General features: G+C 47.3%; 1 protein-coding gene and 1 pseudogene across 13 annotated transcripts in view; one reads left to right on the forward strand and one right to left on the reverse strand.

The window, feature by feature from the left end:
* The window catches only part of ACAD9 (acyl-CoA dehydrogenase family member 9), a 32,220-nt gene extending 18,040 nt beyond the window's left edge, over positions 1 to 14,180 (reverse strand). For 4 of the 13 annotated variants that reach the window (XR_013527543.1, XR_013527542.1, XM_078351792.1 and 1 more), the window contains exons 1-6: positions 13,967 to 14,180; positions 7,899 to 7,992; positions 6,811 to 6,912; positions 4,236 to 4,342; positions 2,395 to 2,495; positions 1,008 to 1,086 (exon numbers count right to left, since the gene is read on the reverse strand). Coding sequence is in view for 8 of the 13 variants with exons in the window: in XM_078351792.1 (XP_078207918.1) it covers positions 1,008 to 1,086; positions 2,395 to 2,495; positions 4,236 to 4,342; positions 6,811 to 6,912; positions 7,899 to 7,992; positions 13,967 to 14,116 (633 nt within the window). In the remaining 5 variants the exon portion in view is untranslated. Of the gene's footprint in view, positions 1 to 188; positions 240 to 1,007; positions 1,087 to 2,394; positions 2,496 to 4,235; positions 4,343 to 6,810; positions 6,913 to 7,898; positions 7,993 to 13,966 lie in introns of all 13 variants that reach the window. The other 9 variants (XR_013527541.1, XM_078351791.1, XM_078351789.1 and 6 more) reach the window with 5 other exon arrangements.
* Positions 10,653 to 11,247, forward strand: LOC108588492 (Parkinson disease protein 7 pseudogene; annotated as a pseudogene).
* Positions 14,181 to 14,597: the final 417 nt, after the last annotated feature.

Raw genomic sequence — 14,597 nt, forward strand, 5'->3', positions numbered from 1 at the left:
CTGGGCACAGTGGCTCATGCCTGTAATCCCAGCACTTTGGGAAGCCAAGGTGGGCAGACTGCTTGAGCCAGGAGTTTGAAACCAACCTGGGCAACATGGTGAAAACCCATCTCTACCAAAAAAATACAAAAAAATTAGCTGTGTCCCTATACTTCCAGCTACTTGGGAGGTTGAGGTAGGAGAATCACCTGAGCCAAGATCATGCCACTGCACTCCAGCTGGGTTGACAGAGTAAGACCCTGTCCCAAAAAAAAAAAAAGGAAAATTATCAATTTTTAAAATGTGATAATGGTATTACGGCTTTTTCTTTAAAAAAAAAAGTCTTGTCTTTTAGACAGACATGCTGAGACTGTTACCATATGACCTAGAGGGGGTGATGCTATTGGAAGACGCACAGTGGCCTGAGTAATGAGTAATGAGATTGCCAGTAAATGCAATTGACCCTGAGCCTGCCCAAAGGTGCTTCAAGCCCAGTAAGCAGATGAGCAGATGACTGCTGGGGTTGGGGCCAGGCATACAGAACATGTCTCAAATTTTGTGTAACAAAAAATTTAAAGTTTTTTGGGGATTTACAGGCCAGGCACAGTGGCTCATGCCTGTAAACCCAGCACTTTAGGAGGCCGAGGTGGATGGATCACTTGAGGTCAGGAGTTTAAGACCAGCCTGGCCAACATGGTGAAACTCCATCTCCTCTAAAAATATAACTATTAGTTGGGTGTGGTGGTGCTCACCTGTAACCCAGCTACTCGAAAAGCTGAGGTGGGAGAATCACTTGGACCTGGGAGGCAGAGGTTTCAGTGAGCCAAGATCACACCACTGCACTCCAGCCTGGGTGACAGAGTGAGACTCTGTCTTAAAAAAATTAAAAACAAACACATAAAAGCAGCTCAAGAAGGCAGTCAGTGCTATGGCAGTAGGTACAATCCCTGGTGTGTGGAGAGTGCTTACTCAGTGGCAGTGAAGGTTGTGACCGAGACCCTGACGTGGCCGTGAAGACTGAGCCCTACCTTGGAGCCATTGAGGATGTAGTGCTTCTTGTCTTCACTTAGCCTGGCTCTGCTCTGGATTGAGGCTGCATCACTCCCACTGCAGATACAGAAAAATGTGTTCAAGGAAGAATACTGGGAATACATATGAATGCTTTCGAGGGCCTGAAAATGGAGATTTTACTACTTTTCAGACAGAGGTCAGCAAACTTTTAGATCAGATAACACACTCAGCTTTCCAAGCTACAGGATGTCTGCCTCACCTCCTCAACTCTACTACTATTAATAGAACATGAACGCAGATGAAGACAAGTTGTAAAACGATGGGCGTGTTCCAATAAAACAGGGCCTGGTGTGATGGCTCATGCCTGTAATCCCAGCACTTTGGGAGGCTGAGGTGGGGAGATCACTTGAGGTCAGGAGTTCGAGAACAGCCTGGCCAACGTGGTGAGACCTTGTCTCTACTAAAAATACAAAAATTAGCCAGGTGTGGTGGCATATGCCTGTAAACCCAGCTACTTGGGAGGCTGAGGCAGGAGAATCACTTGAACCTGGGACATGGAGGTTACAGTGAGATGAGACTACATCACTGCACTCCAGCCTGGGCAAAACAGTGAGCCTCTGTCTCAAAACAAAAACAGAAACAAAAACAAAATCCCCAAACTTATACCAAAAATACAAAAAAAAAATTAGCAGGGCATGGTGGCAGGTGCCTGTAATCCCAGGTACTAAGGAGGCTGAGGCAGGAGAATTGCTCGAACCTGGAGGTGGAGGTTGCAATGAGCCAAGATCTCACCACTGCACTCCATTCCAGCCTGGGCAACAAAGTGAGACTCTGTCTCAAAAAAAAAAAAAAAAAAACTTGGGCTTAGGTATAAATATGCAAATTAGTACTTACAGTAGGGTCATTTGAGGTCCTGTGAGGATGAGTTCTGGGCACCCCAAGAAGAATGACTGTTCCCAGGTCCCCATGCAAAGGGAAGCTGGATGGAGTACAGTCCAGGTGACGGACTTATCATCAGAGTCCTGAGTCCTGCCATAGCCCTGTTCCATCCCAGCAGACCACATGGCCTTACTGAACCCCAGCTCCTAATGTGTAAGTGGGAACAGTACCACCCATGCTACAAATTCTGAAACGCGCTTTGAAGTCTGAATGTATTATTTTATGTCAAGGTATACTGTAAATCACAAAAATTCATTTAATAAGTGCTGTCAATTGTGGTATCTCACTTGCAAGTCTCACTGGGACAGAGAAAGTCAACATACGAGGAATGGCAAGAACAGTTGCTGAGTTGATTCTTTGGAAGATTTTGGAAAGGAAAAGTCAGCTGCTCAACAGCCCCTTGCCCCAGTGAATCTTGGAAAATACCGCGGCTGCTGCGGGATAATGTTCTGTGCAGGGACAGACCTGGCTGGCTCGGTGAGGCAGAAGGCTGCAATGTGCTCCCCAGACGCCAGTTTAGGCAAGTATTTGGCCTTCTGCTCCTCAGTGCCAGCCAAGATGATCCCCTAAACAAAACAGACACAGACTATTGTCAGCTGTGGGGAGAAAAGAGAGCATGAGGTGTGCTTGTGAAACATTTCCTTTCTGAGGTAAATATTTACTTCAGTCAAAAGAGGACAAGAGCTCAGAGCAAGCAGCCACAGGCAGAGCCCAGGGAGCCAGGCTGCTGAGGAGACTGTCAGGGGCGCACGTGCCAGCACAAGCCTACGGGACCCACGGTGCTTTGCAGTCTGGGTCTAAAACTTTCCTATCGGTTCCTCCATTTCCCAGCCTGGTGGCTTGGGCAAGGAATATCCCTTCCCAAAGCAACCCTCCATCTTGTCATCCACAAACTGGGCCACGCCCACCCACTGGCAGGGTGGTCTGTATGATGAAACATGAAGACACAGGAGTGCAGGAGCCAAGCTTATCCTAAAGAAGGTGCTCAATGTCAGGGCTGTCCCACCTGCTGCCCTGCTAGTACCACACAGACAGGCCCCTTCTTCACTAAACATCTGCATGAATGCGTACTCTCTGGGGTGGAGGAGCTGAGCATGGTATGCATTCAGCTCTCTTGGATGTCAACATTAAGCAGAAATAACCTCAGTAATGAGATTGTCAGTAAAGACCCTGGGCCTGCCTAAGGTGCTCCAAGCCCAGTGTGGGGAACGCAGCATGCGAAAACAATGGGGGACACGCTCAGGCTGAGGGACAAAGGCTCCGGAGGGGAGGCTACTTCCAAGGGTGGATCAGAGGCATTGAGGACAGGAGGCAGATTCAAAAGGAAGGGACAGTGTGACCCAAAGGTATAGTGTTCGCGCCAAGGGATCGAGACAGCTAGGAGACAGCTAGTTGACTCGCCCCAGTTTGGCTGCTGGACCTGTCGGCATTTCCCCACCTCGAGGGCTGTCAAGTGAGACAAAGGGCCGCGAGCTGAGTCACTAAAAGCAACAACAGAATGCAAAGAAAGGTCTGCAGTTTATGAGGACATTGTGCTGTCCACTTCCATGTCCCCTTCAGTCTCTGTGTAAGCAATAAACTTGCTGCAATTGAGATGCCTAAGAGGGACAAGAGACCCCTGCCCATATTTTCCCTGGAGCCAAGCCTTTGTTTTAGCTCCTGGTGAAAAACAGGTTTAACCAGCCACCTTAAGGGCGCCATTGTATCTTTGAAATGTAAAATCTTTGAAATGTAAACTCCTATCACAAGCCCCCTTAAACTGCTTTCTGAGCGGTTATCACAAGCCCCTGATAACTATTTTTTATGGAGTTTCTATTTCCTTTCTGTTTACCCCTTTTTTTTTTCTTTCTACTGAGATTAAGTAAATGTAACAAGAAAAAGGTATAAAAGCTGTAACCCACAAGAATAAAATCGCTGTGGCTGTCACTGTGGCTCGCTGTGGCTGCTGCTGCACTGCCCAGCTCTCCAGACTCTACTTTTCTATATTCTTTCTCTTCCGCGCACTCTCTCTCTCAGGTTGAACGAGACATCCAAGACATCTACGCTGGCGGTCTCGGGGACTCCCGCAGGTCGGTAGTCCCCCGGCAGACGTGCCGGACCCCAACACAAGGGCCACTGTGCATGTGTGTGGGGGCTGAGCACCACGAGGTGTGGCCGGAGTGAGCAAACTGGAGGGCAGGGCCGCCTATCAGATAGTTAGGTCTGATTCACTTCTCATAAAAGGCAGCAAGCCTCTGGCTTCTACCCCACCATGTGACTCCAGAAGACTTACAGAGAGCAACACACAGAAGCCCCAGACACCTGACCTTGAGGCCGATAGCCTGATGCGCTGCCAGAGTCACAGAAATGGACCCGTCCATGCTGGTGATCTCCCCTAGTCGTGAGTACATGGTGTTGGAGAGGCCAAGGCCACCTAGGAGAGACAAACCAGTGTCAATCACAGCCCAGCCCCAGATTCCTCCCATTAAGGTTTCTTTTTTAATTTTCCTGATTATAAAGTAATGCCAGATCACTATATTAAAAAAAAAAAAATGTGGCCGGGCGCAGTGGCTCACGCCTATAATCCCAGCACTTTGGGAGGCCAAGGTGGGTGGATCACGAGGTCAAGAGATTGAGACCATCCTGGTCAACAAGGGGAAACCCCGTCTCTACTAAAAATACAAAAATTAGCTGGGCATGGTGGCATGTGCCTGTAGTCCCAGGTACTTGGGAGGCTGAGGCAGGAGAATTGCTTGAACCCAGGAGGCAGAGGTTGTGGTGAGCTGAGATTGGGCCATTGCACTCCAGCCTGGATAACATGAGTGAAACTGTCTCAAAAAAAAAAAAAAAAAAAGAAATATTAGCCGGGCACAGTGGCTCACATCTGTAATCTCGACACTTTGGGAAGCTGTGTAATCTCGACACTTTGGGAAGCTGAGGCAGGTGAATCACCTGAGGTCAGGAGTTCAAGACTAGACTGGTCAACATCGTGAAACCCTGTCTCTACTAAAAATACAAAAAATTAGATGGGCATGGTGGCAGGTGCCTGTAATCCCAGCTACTTCGGAGACTGAGGCAGGAGAATCACTTGAACCTGGGAGGCAGAGGTTGCAGTAAGTGGAGATCGATTGCGCCACTGCACTCCAGCCTGGGCAACAAGACTAAAACTCCGTCTCAAAAAAAAAAAATTACAATACAGTCCAGGCACTGTGGCTCACACCTGTAATCCCAGTACTTTGGGAGGCCAAGGTGGGCGGATCACCTGAGATCAGGAATTTGAGACCAGCCTGGCCAATGTGGTCTCCACTAAAAATAAAAAAATTAGCTTGGCGTGGTAGCACACACCTGTAGCCCCAGCTACTCGGGAGGCTGAGGCAGGAGAATCACTTAAACCTGGGAGGCAGTGGTTGCAGTGAGCCAAGATCACACCACTGCACCGCAGCCTGGTGACAGAGGGAAACTCCATTTAAAAAAAGAAAAAAAAAATCAGCCAGGTGTGGTGGAGCATGCCTGTGGTCCCAACTACTTGGGAGGCCGAGGCATGAGAATCACTTGAACCTGGGAGGCAGAGAGGCTGCAGTTAGCCAAGATCACACCACTGCACTTCAGCCTGGACAACATAGAGAGACTCCATCTCAAAAATAAAAGAAAATCACAATATAGAAAGATACAAAGTAAACAAAAACGAAGGCTGGGCACAGTGGCTCACACCTGTTACCCCAGCACTTTGGCTGGGGGTGAGAGGCTGAGGTGAGAGGATTGTTTGGGTCCAGGAGTTCAACACTAGCCTGGTCAATATAGCAAGACCCCATCTCTACACAATAAAAAAAAATTCGCATTTTTTTTTATTTTGTAGAGGTGGCTCACATGTGTAGTCCCAGCTACCTGGGAGGCTGAGGTGGGAGGATTGGTTGAGCCCAATGAGTTCAGGGCTACAGTGAGCTATGATCACACCACTGCACTCCAGATCTCACAACAGAGTGAGACTCTTGTCTCAAAAAAAAAAATTGCTCACAATCTTGTGCCTCAGAAAGCAATTTCTATGTATATCTTTCCATCCATACCTTTTCTAGGCATACAAGCATATGTAGATACTTAAAATATGAAGATATCTATACACACATTGAATCAATTAACATGTAGCGAGAATCTTCTATCACATTTGAAGGTCTTTATAAATGCAACAGCTATAGTGTGTCCCACTGCCCAATATCCAGGACTCCTGTGGCACTATAACATTTTGGAATGGACTGTTCTCCGTTGTGGGGGTCTGTCCTGTGGATTGTCAGATGCTTAGCAGCATCCTTGACCTTTATAATTTTACATCAAAAGGGCCTGAGGGTAAACACAAATGGCACACGGGTGATCTAACCCTTTGAACCATTTTCTACCTTGCCTCCCCCACACTGCTTGCCTGTCCCTTTAAACCTCTGCAGAATTCAGATGACCAACTAAGAACAAGCAAAAGGGAGGCAAGCTGTAGTGACTGGACAACTCAAGTAAGGCAGAACCTCCACCTGGGGGCTAAAAACATCACTACGATGCTCAAAGAACTATGGGGCCAGTCCATAGGACAAAGGACCCTGTATAAAGGTTCCCACTGGTCCAATCTCCCCCCTCGATGTGCCTTGCGCCCTACAGCCAGCCAGACCACATGCCTCATTCCTCTGTGCTAGGATGAGAAGCACAGGACCTAAGAGCACTTCCTCCCTACAGGTCCTTCAGTCAGTCTACCTCCACCCACCATGTAGCCCACGACAGATGGTGTTACCTATTCCAGCAACTAGACCTTGGATATGCTGCATTTAAAGGTCAACTTTCCTAAACAGAACCCTTTTATGGACAAACACAGAGTACTTTCTTAAGAGCTAAACTGGCTGGGTGCTTGTTTGTTTGACTTACCATATTCTTCTGGGACTTGCAATCCAAAAAGCCCCAGGCTCTTCAATTTCTCCAAAGTTTCATCTGGGATTTTCCCTTCCTGGTCAATTTTTCGAGAGTCCACTGCCAAAAGGAAAATTTTGATTAAACAAACATAAGCTATGTTTCTACAAATATAAGTAAACAGAACAATGTTTATATATTAGTAATATATAATCGCAGAGTAGAAACTTTTTCAAAATTAGAAATTCTGTAGTCATGGTCATTTGGCCTGTGTTCAATTTTACGTAATGAGCCCAGGAAAATTTTTATTTTAATATATTTATTTAGAGACAGGGTCTCATTCTGATATCCAGGCTGAAGTATAATGACACAGTCACAGCTCATGTAGCCTCAATCTCCCAGGTTCAAGCGATCCTTCTCCCTCAGCCTCATGAGAAGCTGGAACTACAGGTACATACCACCATACCCAGCTAATTTTTTTTTTTTTTTGAGACAGAGTTTTGCTTCTGTTGTCCAGGCTAGAGTGCAATGGCACAATCTTGGATCACTACAACCTCCGCCTTCTGGGTTCAAGTGATTCTCTTGCCTCAGCCTCCCCAGTAGCTAGGATTACAGGCACGCACCACCACACTTGGCTAATTTTGTATTTTCAGTGAAAACGGGGTTTCTCCATTGTTGGTCAGGCTGGTCTCAAACTCCTGACTTCAGGTAATCCACCTGCCTCGACATCCCAAAGTGCCTGGGATTACAGGCATGAGCCACTATGCCTGGCCCAGTGTGTTTTAATTAAATGGCAATAGGGATGACCCCTAAAGCAAAGTATTATGAGTGGAAACCATTTCTCCCTCAAGAAAACTTCCCCAGCTGGGCGCAGTGGCTCACACCTGTAATCCCAGCACTTTGGGAGGCTGAGGTTTGTGGATCACCTGAGGATTGGGAATTCAAGACCAGCCTGACCAACATGGAGAAACCCTGTTTCTTTAAAAAAAAAGAAAGAAAGAAAAGAAAACTTCCCTAGGTATGCCACTTCTAATATAAATATATAAACATCAACTGAATTGCGCTTACAATGGAAATTGGCAATGGGTAAAGAAAACCATACATACCCTCTTCAGTGAAGAATTTTTCCACAGGTCCCAAGAACTGACTGATTTCATTAAGTTCATCTTGGGTAACTTCTGGAAATGGGAAAACTTCTTTCTAAAAACAGTAAATATTTTCTAAAAATTATATTTTAGCACGCTCCCATCATGGAAATATCAGTTAAAAGGGAAGGAAAAATATGTGCTCTACTCTACTCTGGCCAGCAGGACAGGATGCACTGAAGGAACTGGAAAGCACATCTCACAAGGTTCCTGAAATACAGGAAATGTGTGCAGGCTCCACCACCCACATCCATCTTCCCTGTTCAAACAGGTTCTTCCTGATTTTGCTCAGCTTTCCTTCTCAGTACAAGGGATGATAACGGTCCCATGAAACAAGGAGCCCAAGACTAACATTTAGAAGCCTGGGGGTCTGGTCCTTGATTTCAGGCTTACTAGTTATATGACCTTCACCAAATCCCTTCAGCTCTCCAAACTACCCCTTTCTCGCCCATAATAGGCAGGTAATATTTACTCAAGGCCCTTGTGAGAACCGTGGAAGACAGTGGACGTGAAAGCTCCTTACTGAAATGGGACAATTCTACATCAATTATTGTGTGAGCACAAAGACGCTATGCTGACAAAAGTACACTGTGTTTTCCAGGTCTGACTGATCCCTATAGCCTCTGTCTCTCCTGTTCACGGACATCTGCTCCCTGTGCTGAGCCCCTCTGGACTTTTGGGCTTTGTTACCCCTTCAATTGCCAGCATGACATGAGCTTTAGATGTGGACTTCAGGCTGCTGAGCAGTAATGTCTTGAGTCACAGCTACAGGCCCAAGAGTCACCTGTCTTCATGGCACCTCTCACCAAGTGCCTCTAGAGAAGTCTTCAGGAGACCTCAACCTTCTCCCCACCCCTTGTACAGCTAATTAGGCACTGGATTTATCTAGTCTGTCAGTATGTTCTTGCTGCTTTCTCCTCTCTGGGCCCAGGACCACAGGCTTATAGGTGAGTCCCTAACTAAAAGTGACAGCTGACTTAAATTCCTGCCTCCATCCATTCCGAAACCACCCTGAAGGTGGAACAGAAGAAAACAAACTTGGCTGGGCACTGCGGCTACTGCCTATAATCCTAGTCCTTTGGGAAGCTGAGGCAGGCATACAACTTAAAGCACAGGAATAGCCAGGCACAGTGGCTCAAGCCTGTAATCCCAGCACTTTGGGAGGCCGAGGCCGGTGGATCACGAGGTCAAGAGATCAAGACCATCCTAGTCAACATGGTGAAACCCTGTCTCTACTAAAAATACAAAAAATTAGCTGGGCATGGTGGCGCGTGCCTGTAATCCCAGCTTCTCAGGAGGCTGAGGCAGGAGAATTGCCTGAACCCAGGAGGCGGAGGTTGAGGTGAGCCGAGATCGCGCCACTGCACTCCAGCCTGGGTAACAAGAGCAAAACTCCGTCTCAAAAAAAAAGTGCAGGAAATCAAGATCAGCCTGGGCGTGGTTGCACATGCCTGTAGTCCCAGCTACTCAGGAGGCTGAGGTGGGAGGATCCCCTGAGCCCAGGGAAGTTGAGGATGCAGTGATTGCACCACTGCATTCTAGCGTGGGCAACAGAGTAAGACTCCAACTGAGAAAAAAAGAAAAAAACAAGCTGCTGGCCCCATCACTCTGCACTGCAGCCTTTTAGATTAAAGTTCAGTCTCCTTCACTGAACACAAAGGCTGACTGACACCTGGGCCTTGTGCAATGGGCTGTGTTAGAGATCATTCTGGTACCAGTGGGCAGGCCAGATAAGACAGCCTGACAACTGGTTGGCATTCAGGTACAACCAGAGAAAAATTGCTAGACAGGAGACACTGCCAGGGCATGGGAGAGATTCTGATGTTACCAAATTAGGTCAACGCCTCATGGGAGGGGAGTTCAATTGCAATAAAAGTTCGTAAATTATCTAAAGCAGTGGAACCTGATATTCAAATAAATCTAGTGCAGAAACTAGATATGTAAACAGACAAAAGCCAAGCAACTCTGAAACTGCTGATAAACAGTCTGGAAAACAGTCACCCAAATCCCACCCACTCAACTTCCCACCCATCCCTCTAGCAGTCCCAGGAGCACACCATGAATAGCAAGGGTCGGGCTGAGGGCAGGGTCATACATAACCACTGGCCTACATAATCTGAAAGGTCTTTTCCAGTTCTGAGATTCGAAGCATGTCCCATGTTTCTGCTCTAATCCCAGTAAGTCTGAGAGATGGCATTGGCCTTATCCTAATTAGTAGCAGAAGGACCTAAAAGTGGTCAGATTCTGAAGAACCTGAAAGTAGAGAAAACCAGATCTGCTGTGGAATTACATGTGGACTAGGGGACTAAGAATACAAGGTGACTCCAGGTGTTCTGTCTGAACAGGAGGAATGAGAGAGCCACCATTATCTATGATAAAGAAGGCTGGTGGAAGCAACAGGATTGGGCCGAGAACCAGGAACTCAGTTTTGGATCTGTTAATCTCAAATGACTCTTAGATGTCTTAGTAGAGCTTTTGAGTACAAAGGCAGATTTTAAAAACAGAATCTTAGCTGGGTGTGGCAGGGCGTGCCTATAGTCCCAGCTACTAGATATGCTGAAGTGGGAGGATCTCTTGAGCCTAGGAGTTCAAGGTTGCAGTGAGCTGTTATGGCACCACTGCGCTCCAGCCCGGGTGACAGAGGAAGGCTCCAACTCTGAAAAAAACAAAAGGAGGTGTCCACCTTCAGCCTGGTGTAGGCCTTTAAAACATATAACATAAAAATGGCTTCCAAAAGAGCTCTAGTCATCCTGGCTAAAGGAGTGGAGGAAATGGAGACCGTCATCCCTGTAGATGTCATGAGGCGAGCTGAGATAAAAGGTCATTGTTGCAGGTCTGGCTGGAAAAGACCCAGTACAGTGTAGCCATGATGTCATGATTTGTCCTGATGCCAGTCTTGAAGATGCAAAAAAAGAGGGACCATATAACGTGGTGGTTCTACCAGGAGGTACAAAATTTATCTGAGTCTGCTGCTGTGAAGGAGATACTGAAGGAACAGGAAAACTGGAAGGGCCTGACAGCCGCCATCTGTGTAGGTCCTACTGCTCTGTTGGCTCATGAAATAGGTTTTGGAAGTAAAGTTACAACACATCCGTTTACTAAAGACAAAACGATGAAAGGAGGTCATTACACCTACTCTGAGAATCGGGTGGATAAGGACAGCCTGATTCTTACAAGCCGTGGGCCTGGGACCGGCTTTGAGTTTGCGCTTGCAATTGTTGAAGCTCTGAACTGCAAGGAGGTGGCGGCTCAAGTGAAGGCTCCACTTGCTCTTAAAAGACTAAAGCAGCGAAATGTGACAATCACCTAGAGAAACAGGCCTTAGGAATCTATTTTCACTGTGTTCGCTCTGAACACAATGGTAGATTAATGTGTTCCGAAGCCGCCCTCATTACTGCTTTTGCGGAAGTATAGCTGTGAAGTCACAACTACAGAGATCTTTCAACCTACAGATTGTGTCTGTACATTTCTAAGCCTTGTTTGCAGAATAAACAGGGCAGTTAGCAAACTACTGGAAAAAAAAAAAGGAATCTGGAGTTCAATCTCAACTGGAGAAAAGTGAGGCATCAGGATACTGATTATATTTAAAGCCAGGATACTAAATAAGATCACCCAGGAGATGGCTGTAGATGAAAAGAGATCGAGCCTTAGTAAATTCCAACTCGGCTGGTTGGAAACACTGGTAATTGTTTAGCAGTCATGGAGCTAAAAAAGAACCAGCAATGGACACTGAGAAGTATCAGCCAGTGAAATATTTAGAACATTCAGAGAATGGTGAGAATTGTGATTCAGAAACCAGAGAAGAAAGGGTATCAACAGGGTGTAAGGATGAACTGTGACAGATGCCAAGGAGGGGTAAAGTAGGGTGCGGTCTGAGAACAGATCACACAATCTGACAACATGGAAGTCACTACTGACTTTCATGGGCACTGGGGACAAAGGCCTGAATGGTAAGGGGTCAGTTTCCTATAGAAGGAACACTTAGCGATGCAAAGAAAGGAAAGAATTACCCCTGAGTTGATGAGAAGGCCTGAGGTCTAATGAGAGGTTGGTTTTGCCAGGAGCAGGCAGTTCATAGTAACAGAATGTAGACAATATAGGCACATATGCAGGGGGAGGGAGTAACTGTGCCCGTGGAAATTCTCAGCTGACTGCATAGATGTTCCCAGTGGAATAGGAAGCAAAGCTAACAGTCAAGAGTAGGGCCGTGCCAGAGGTTTAAAGATGAAAACAGATCTAAAAGATTTGTGTTCTTTCTTCACAATGCTGCTGGGAGGCAGGAGGTCCCAGAAAACAGCACCACATCCTGGGTAAAAGGGTTTCCCATATGTTAAAGACATAGCTCTGAAGTTTCTTTTTTTTTTTTTGAGGAGTTTCGCTTTTGTTGCCAAGGCTGGATTGCAATGGTGCAATCTCGGCTCGCTGCCACCTCTGCCTCCCGGGTTCAAGCGATTATCCCGCCTCAGCCTCCCAAGTAGCTACATCTACAGGCATGTGCCACCACACCCAGCTAATTTTGTATTTTTAGTAGAGAAGGGGTTTCTCCATGTTGGTCAGGCTGGTCTCAAACTCCTGACCTCAGGTGATCTGCCCGCCTCAGCCTCCCAAGGTGCTGGGATTACAGGTGTGAGCCACCGCACCTGGCTAGCTCTGCACTTTCTAGAGGGGCAAACTGCTTTTAGTCTGAGTCTTAGCTTCTGTGTCTACAAAGCTGCTTGCTATAAAGGGGTCAGCCTGACAACCTCAGAGGAATGTTCTAAAGAGAAGTCAGGGAATAACTCCTCTGATACAAGATCAGCCAACATTCAGCCAGGCTCAAAGTAGGGCACCTCTAAGAAATAGCAAATATACGGTTGCTTTCCTTAGAAGACAAAATAAAATACAAACGAAAGAGCAAGTAATGCGTTTACTCCTATTTTGTAGATGAATGCACTGAAGCACAAGGAATTGAAGCCATCAGCTCCAAGGTAACAAGACTAATAAGGGTTTGAAATCAGCTTTCTCTTCTACTGCACAGTACTCTACAGTAAGAAGCCTCTCCATGCACCATTTATCTCACTGGGGCTCTACAATACATCCATGAAGGAGACACAACACTATCTCCATTTTAAGGCTGAAAGAACTGAGTCTTGGCCAGACGCAGGTGGCTCATGCCTTTAATCCCAGCACTTTGAGAGGCCGAGGCGGGAGGATCACCTGAGGTCAGGAGTTTGCAGCTTGGCCAACATGGTGAAACTCCGTATCTACTAAAAATACAAAAAAAAAAAAAAAAAAAAAAAAAAAGCCGGGCATGGTGGTGGGCGCCTGTAATGGTAGCTACGCGGGAGGCTGAGGCAGGAGAATCGCTTGAACCCAGGAGGCAGAGGTTGCAGTAAGCACTCTGGTTTGGGCGACAAGAGCAAGACTCTGTCTCAAAAAAAAAAAAAAAAAGAACTGAGTTTCTTTTCTTTTTTCAACGAGCTGAGACTAAACCCACGTCTTCCAATTGTAAGAGGACAATGAGTGTTTTATAACCAAACTGTTACTATTGGCTGGGTTGTGCGAATCGTGGAAAGCAGCTGGGAGCCAGATTCTGAGGAACCCCAATGGCAGGGTGAGGTACTAGGGCTCAACTGGGGGAAGGAAGCCCTAGGGCGCTGGAAGGTGACGGAGGAGGAACATGATCTAAACTGTTTAGGAATCAGAGAGGAAGCCCTGCACATTTCGAGACCAGATCAGCTGAGATGAAGGCTGCTTTATTAATCACCTAGCCTAGAGTTTTACAAATTCTCCTGACATAATTTAGCTGAAACACTTCACCACCACATTCCCCAGGGTCCCCCGTCTTGGAAATATCCCACCCTTTCTCTAGGAAGGTTCTCCTGTAATTCGGAGTCTTAACTCAGGAATCCGGAGTGTTAACACGCCTCGCCCGCAGGGTGTATCTCTCTGATACATTTGGGGAATCTGCAAAAGCTCAACACCAGCCTTGAGTTCTGGGCGAGCCCTTCCTGTCTGGCTCCCGCTTTTCCCCCTCAGCTGCAAGTTACCTTCTCGATTTTGCCCAGGAAAAGGTGCTTGGCGAAAGCTCGTATAGGCGGGCTGGTGCGCAGTGGCCGCCGGCTCGCGGTAAAGACCACCAGAGACCGGCAGGCACGCGCCGCAGCAGCAGTGCGCAGAAAGAGCCCGCAGCCGCTCATGCTGCCGGATGTTCTTCGTCCTCAGCCTCCACCGCTTAGCGCCTCGCGGACACACACAGTCTGCAACGCCTGATGACGTTACCGGCCCGCGACGAGGTACCGTACTCACTGCGCCGGCGCAATTTCCCGCAGCAGGGGATGGAAAGGCCAGAAGGATCCGACGGCTGAGACCATTCGCGGCCAAGGCCTTAGTCACGTGCACCTGGCCCGCGCCGCCTGATGACGTCACGCGCCAAAGCTTCCCGCCGGCCCCACTGCGCTTGCGCGGCCAAAGGAACTCCCCGAGGGCGGGGCTGCGAGCATCTTGCCGGGCTCCGGCAGCCCTGACAGCGCTGAAGGATCTTTTCTTTTTTTCTTTTTCTTTTTTCTGATCTGTATTTATTTTTTATTTTTTTACATATTTTTAAATTTTTATTTATTTATTTTTTTTGTGACGGAGTTTCGCTCTTGTTACCCAGGCTGGAGTGCAGTGGCACGATCT

The sequence above is a fragment of the Callithrix jacchus genome, chromosome 15, assembly GCF_049354715.1.
Source record: "Callithrix jacchus isolate 240 chromosome 15, calJac240_pri, whole genome shotgun sequence".
Taxonomy (NCBI): Eukaryota; Metazoa; Chordata; class Mammalia; order Primates; family Cebidae; genus Callithrix; species Callithrix jacchus.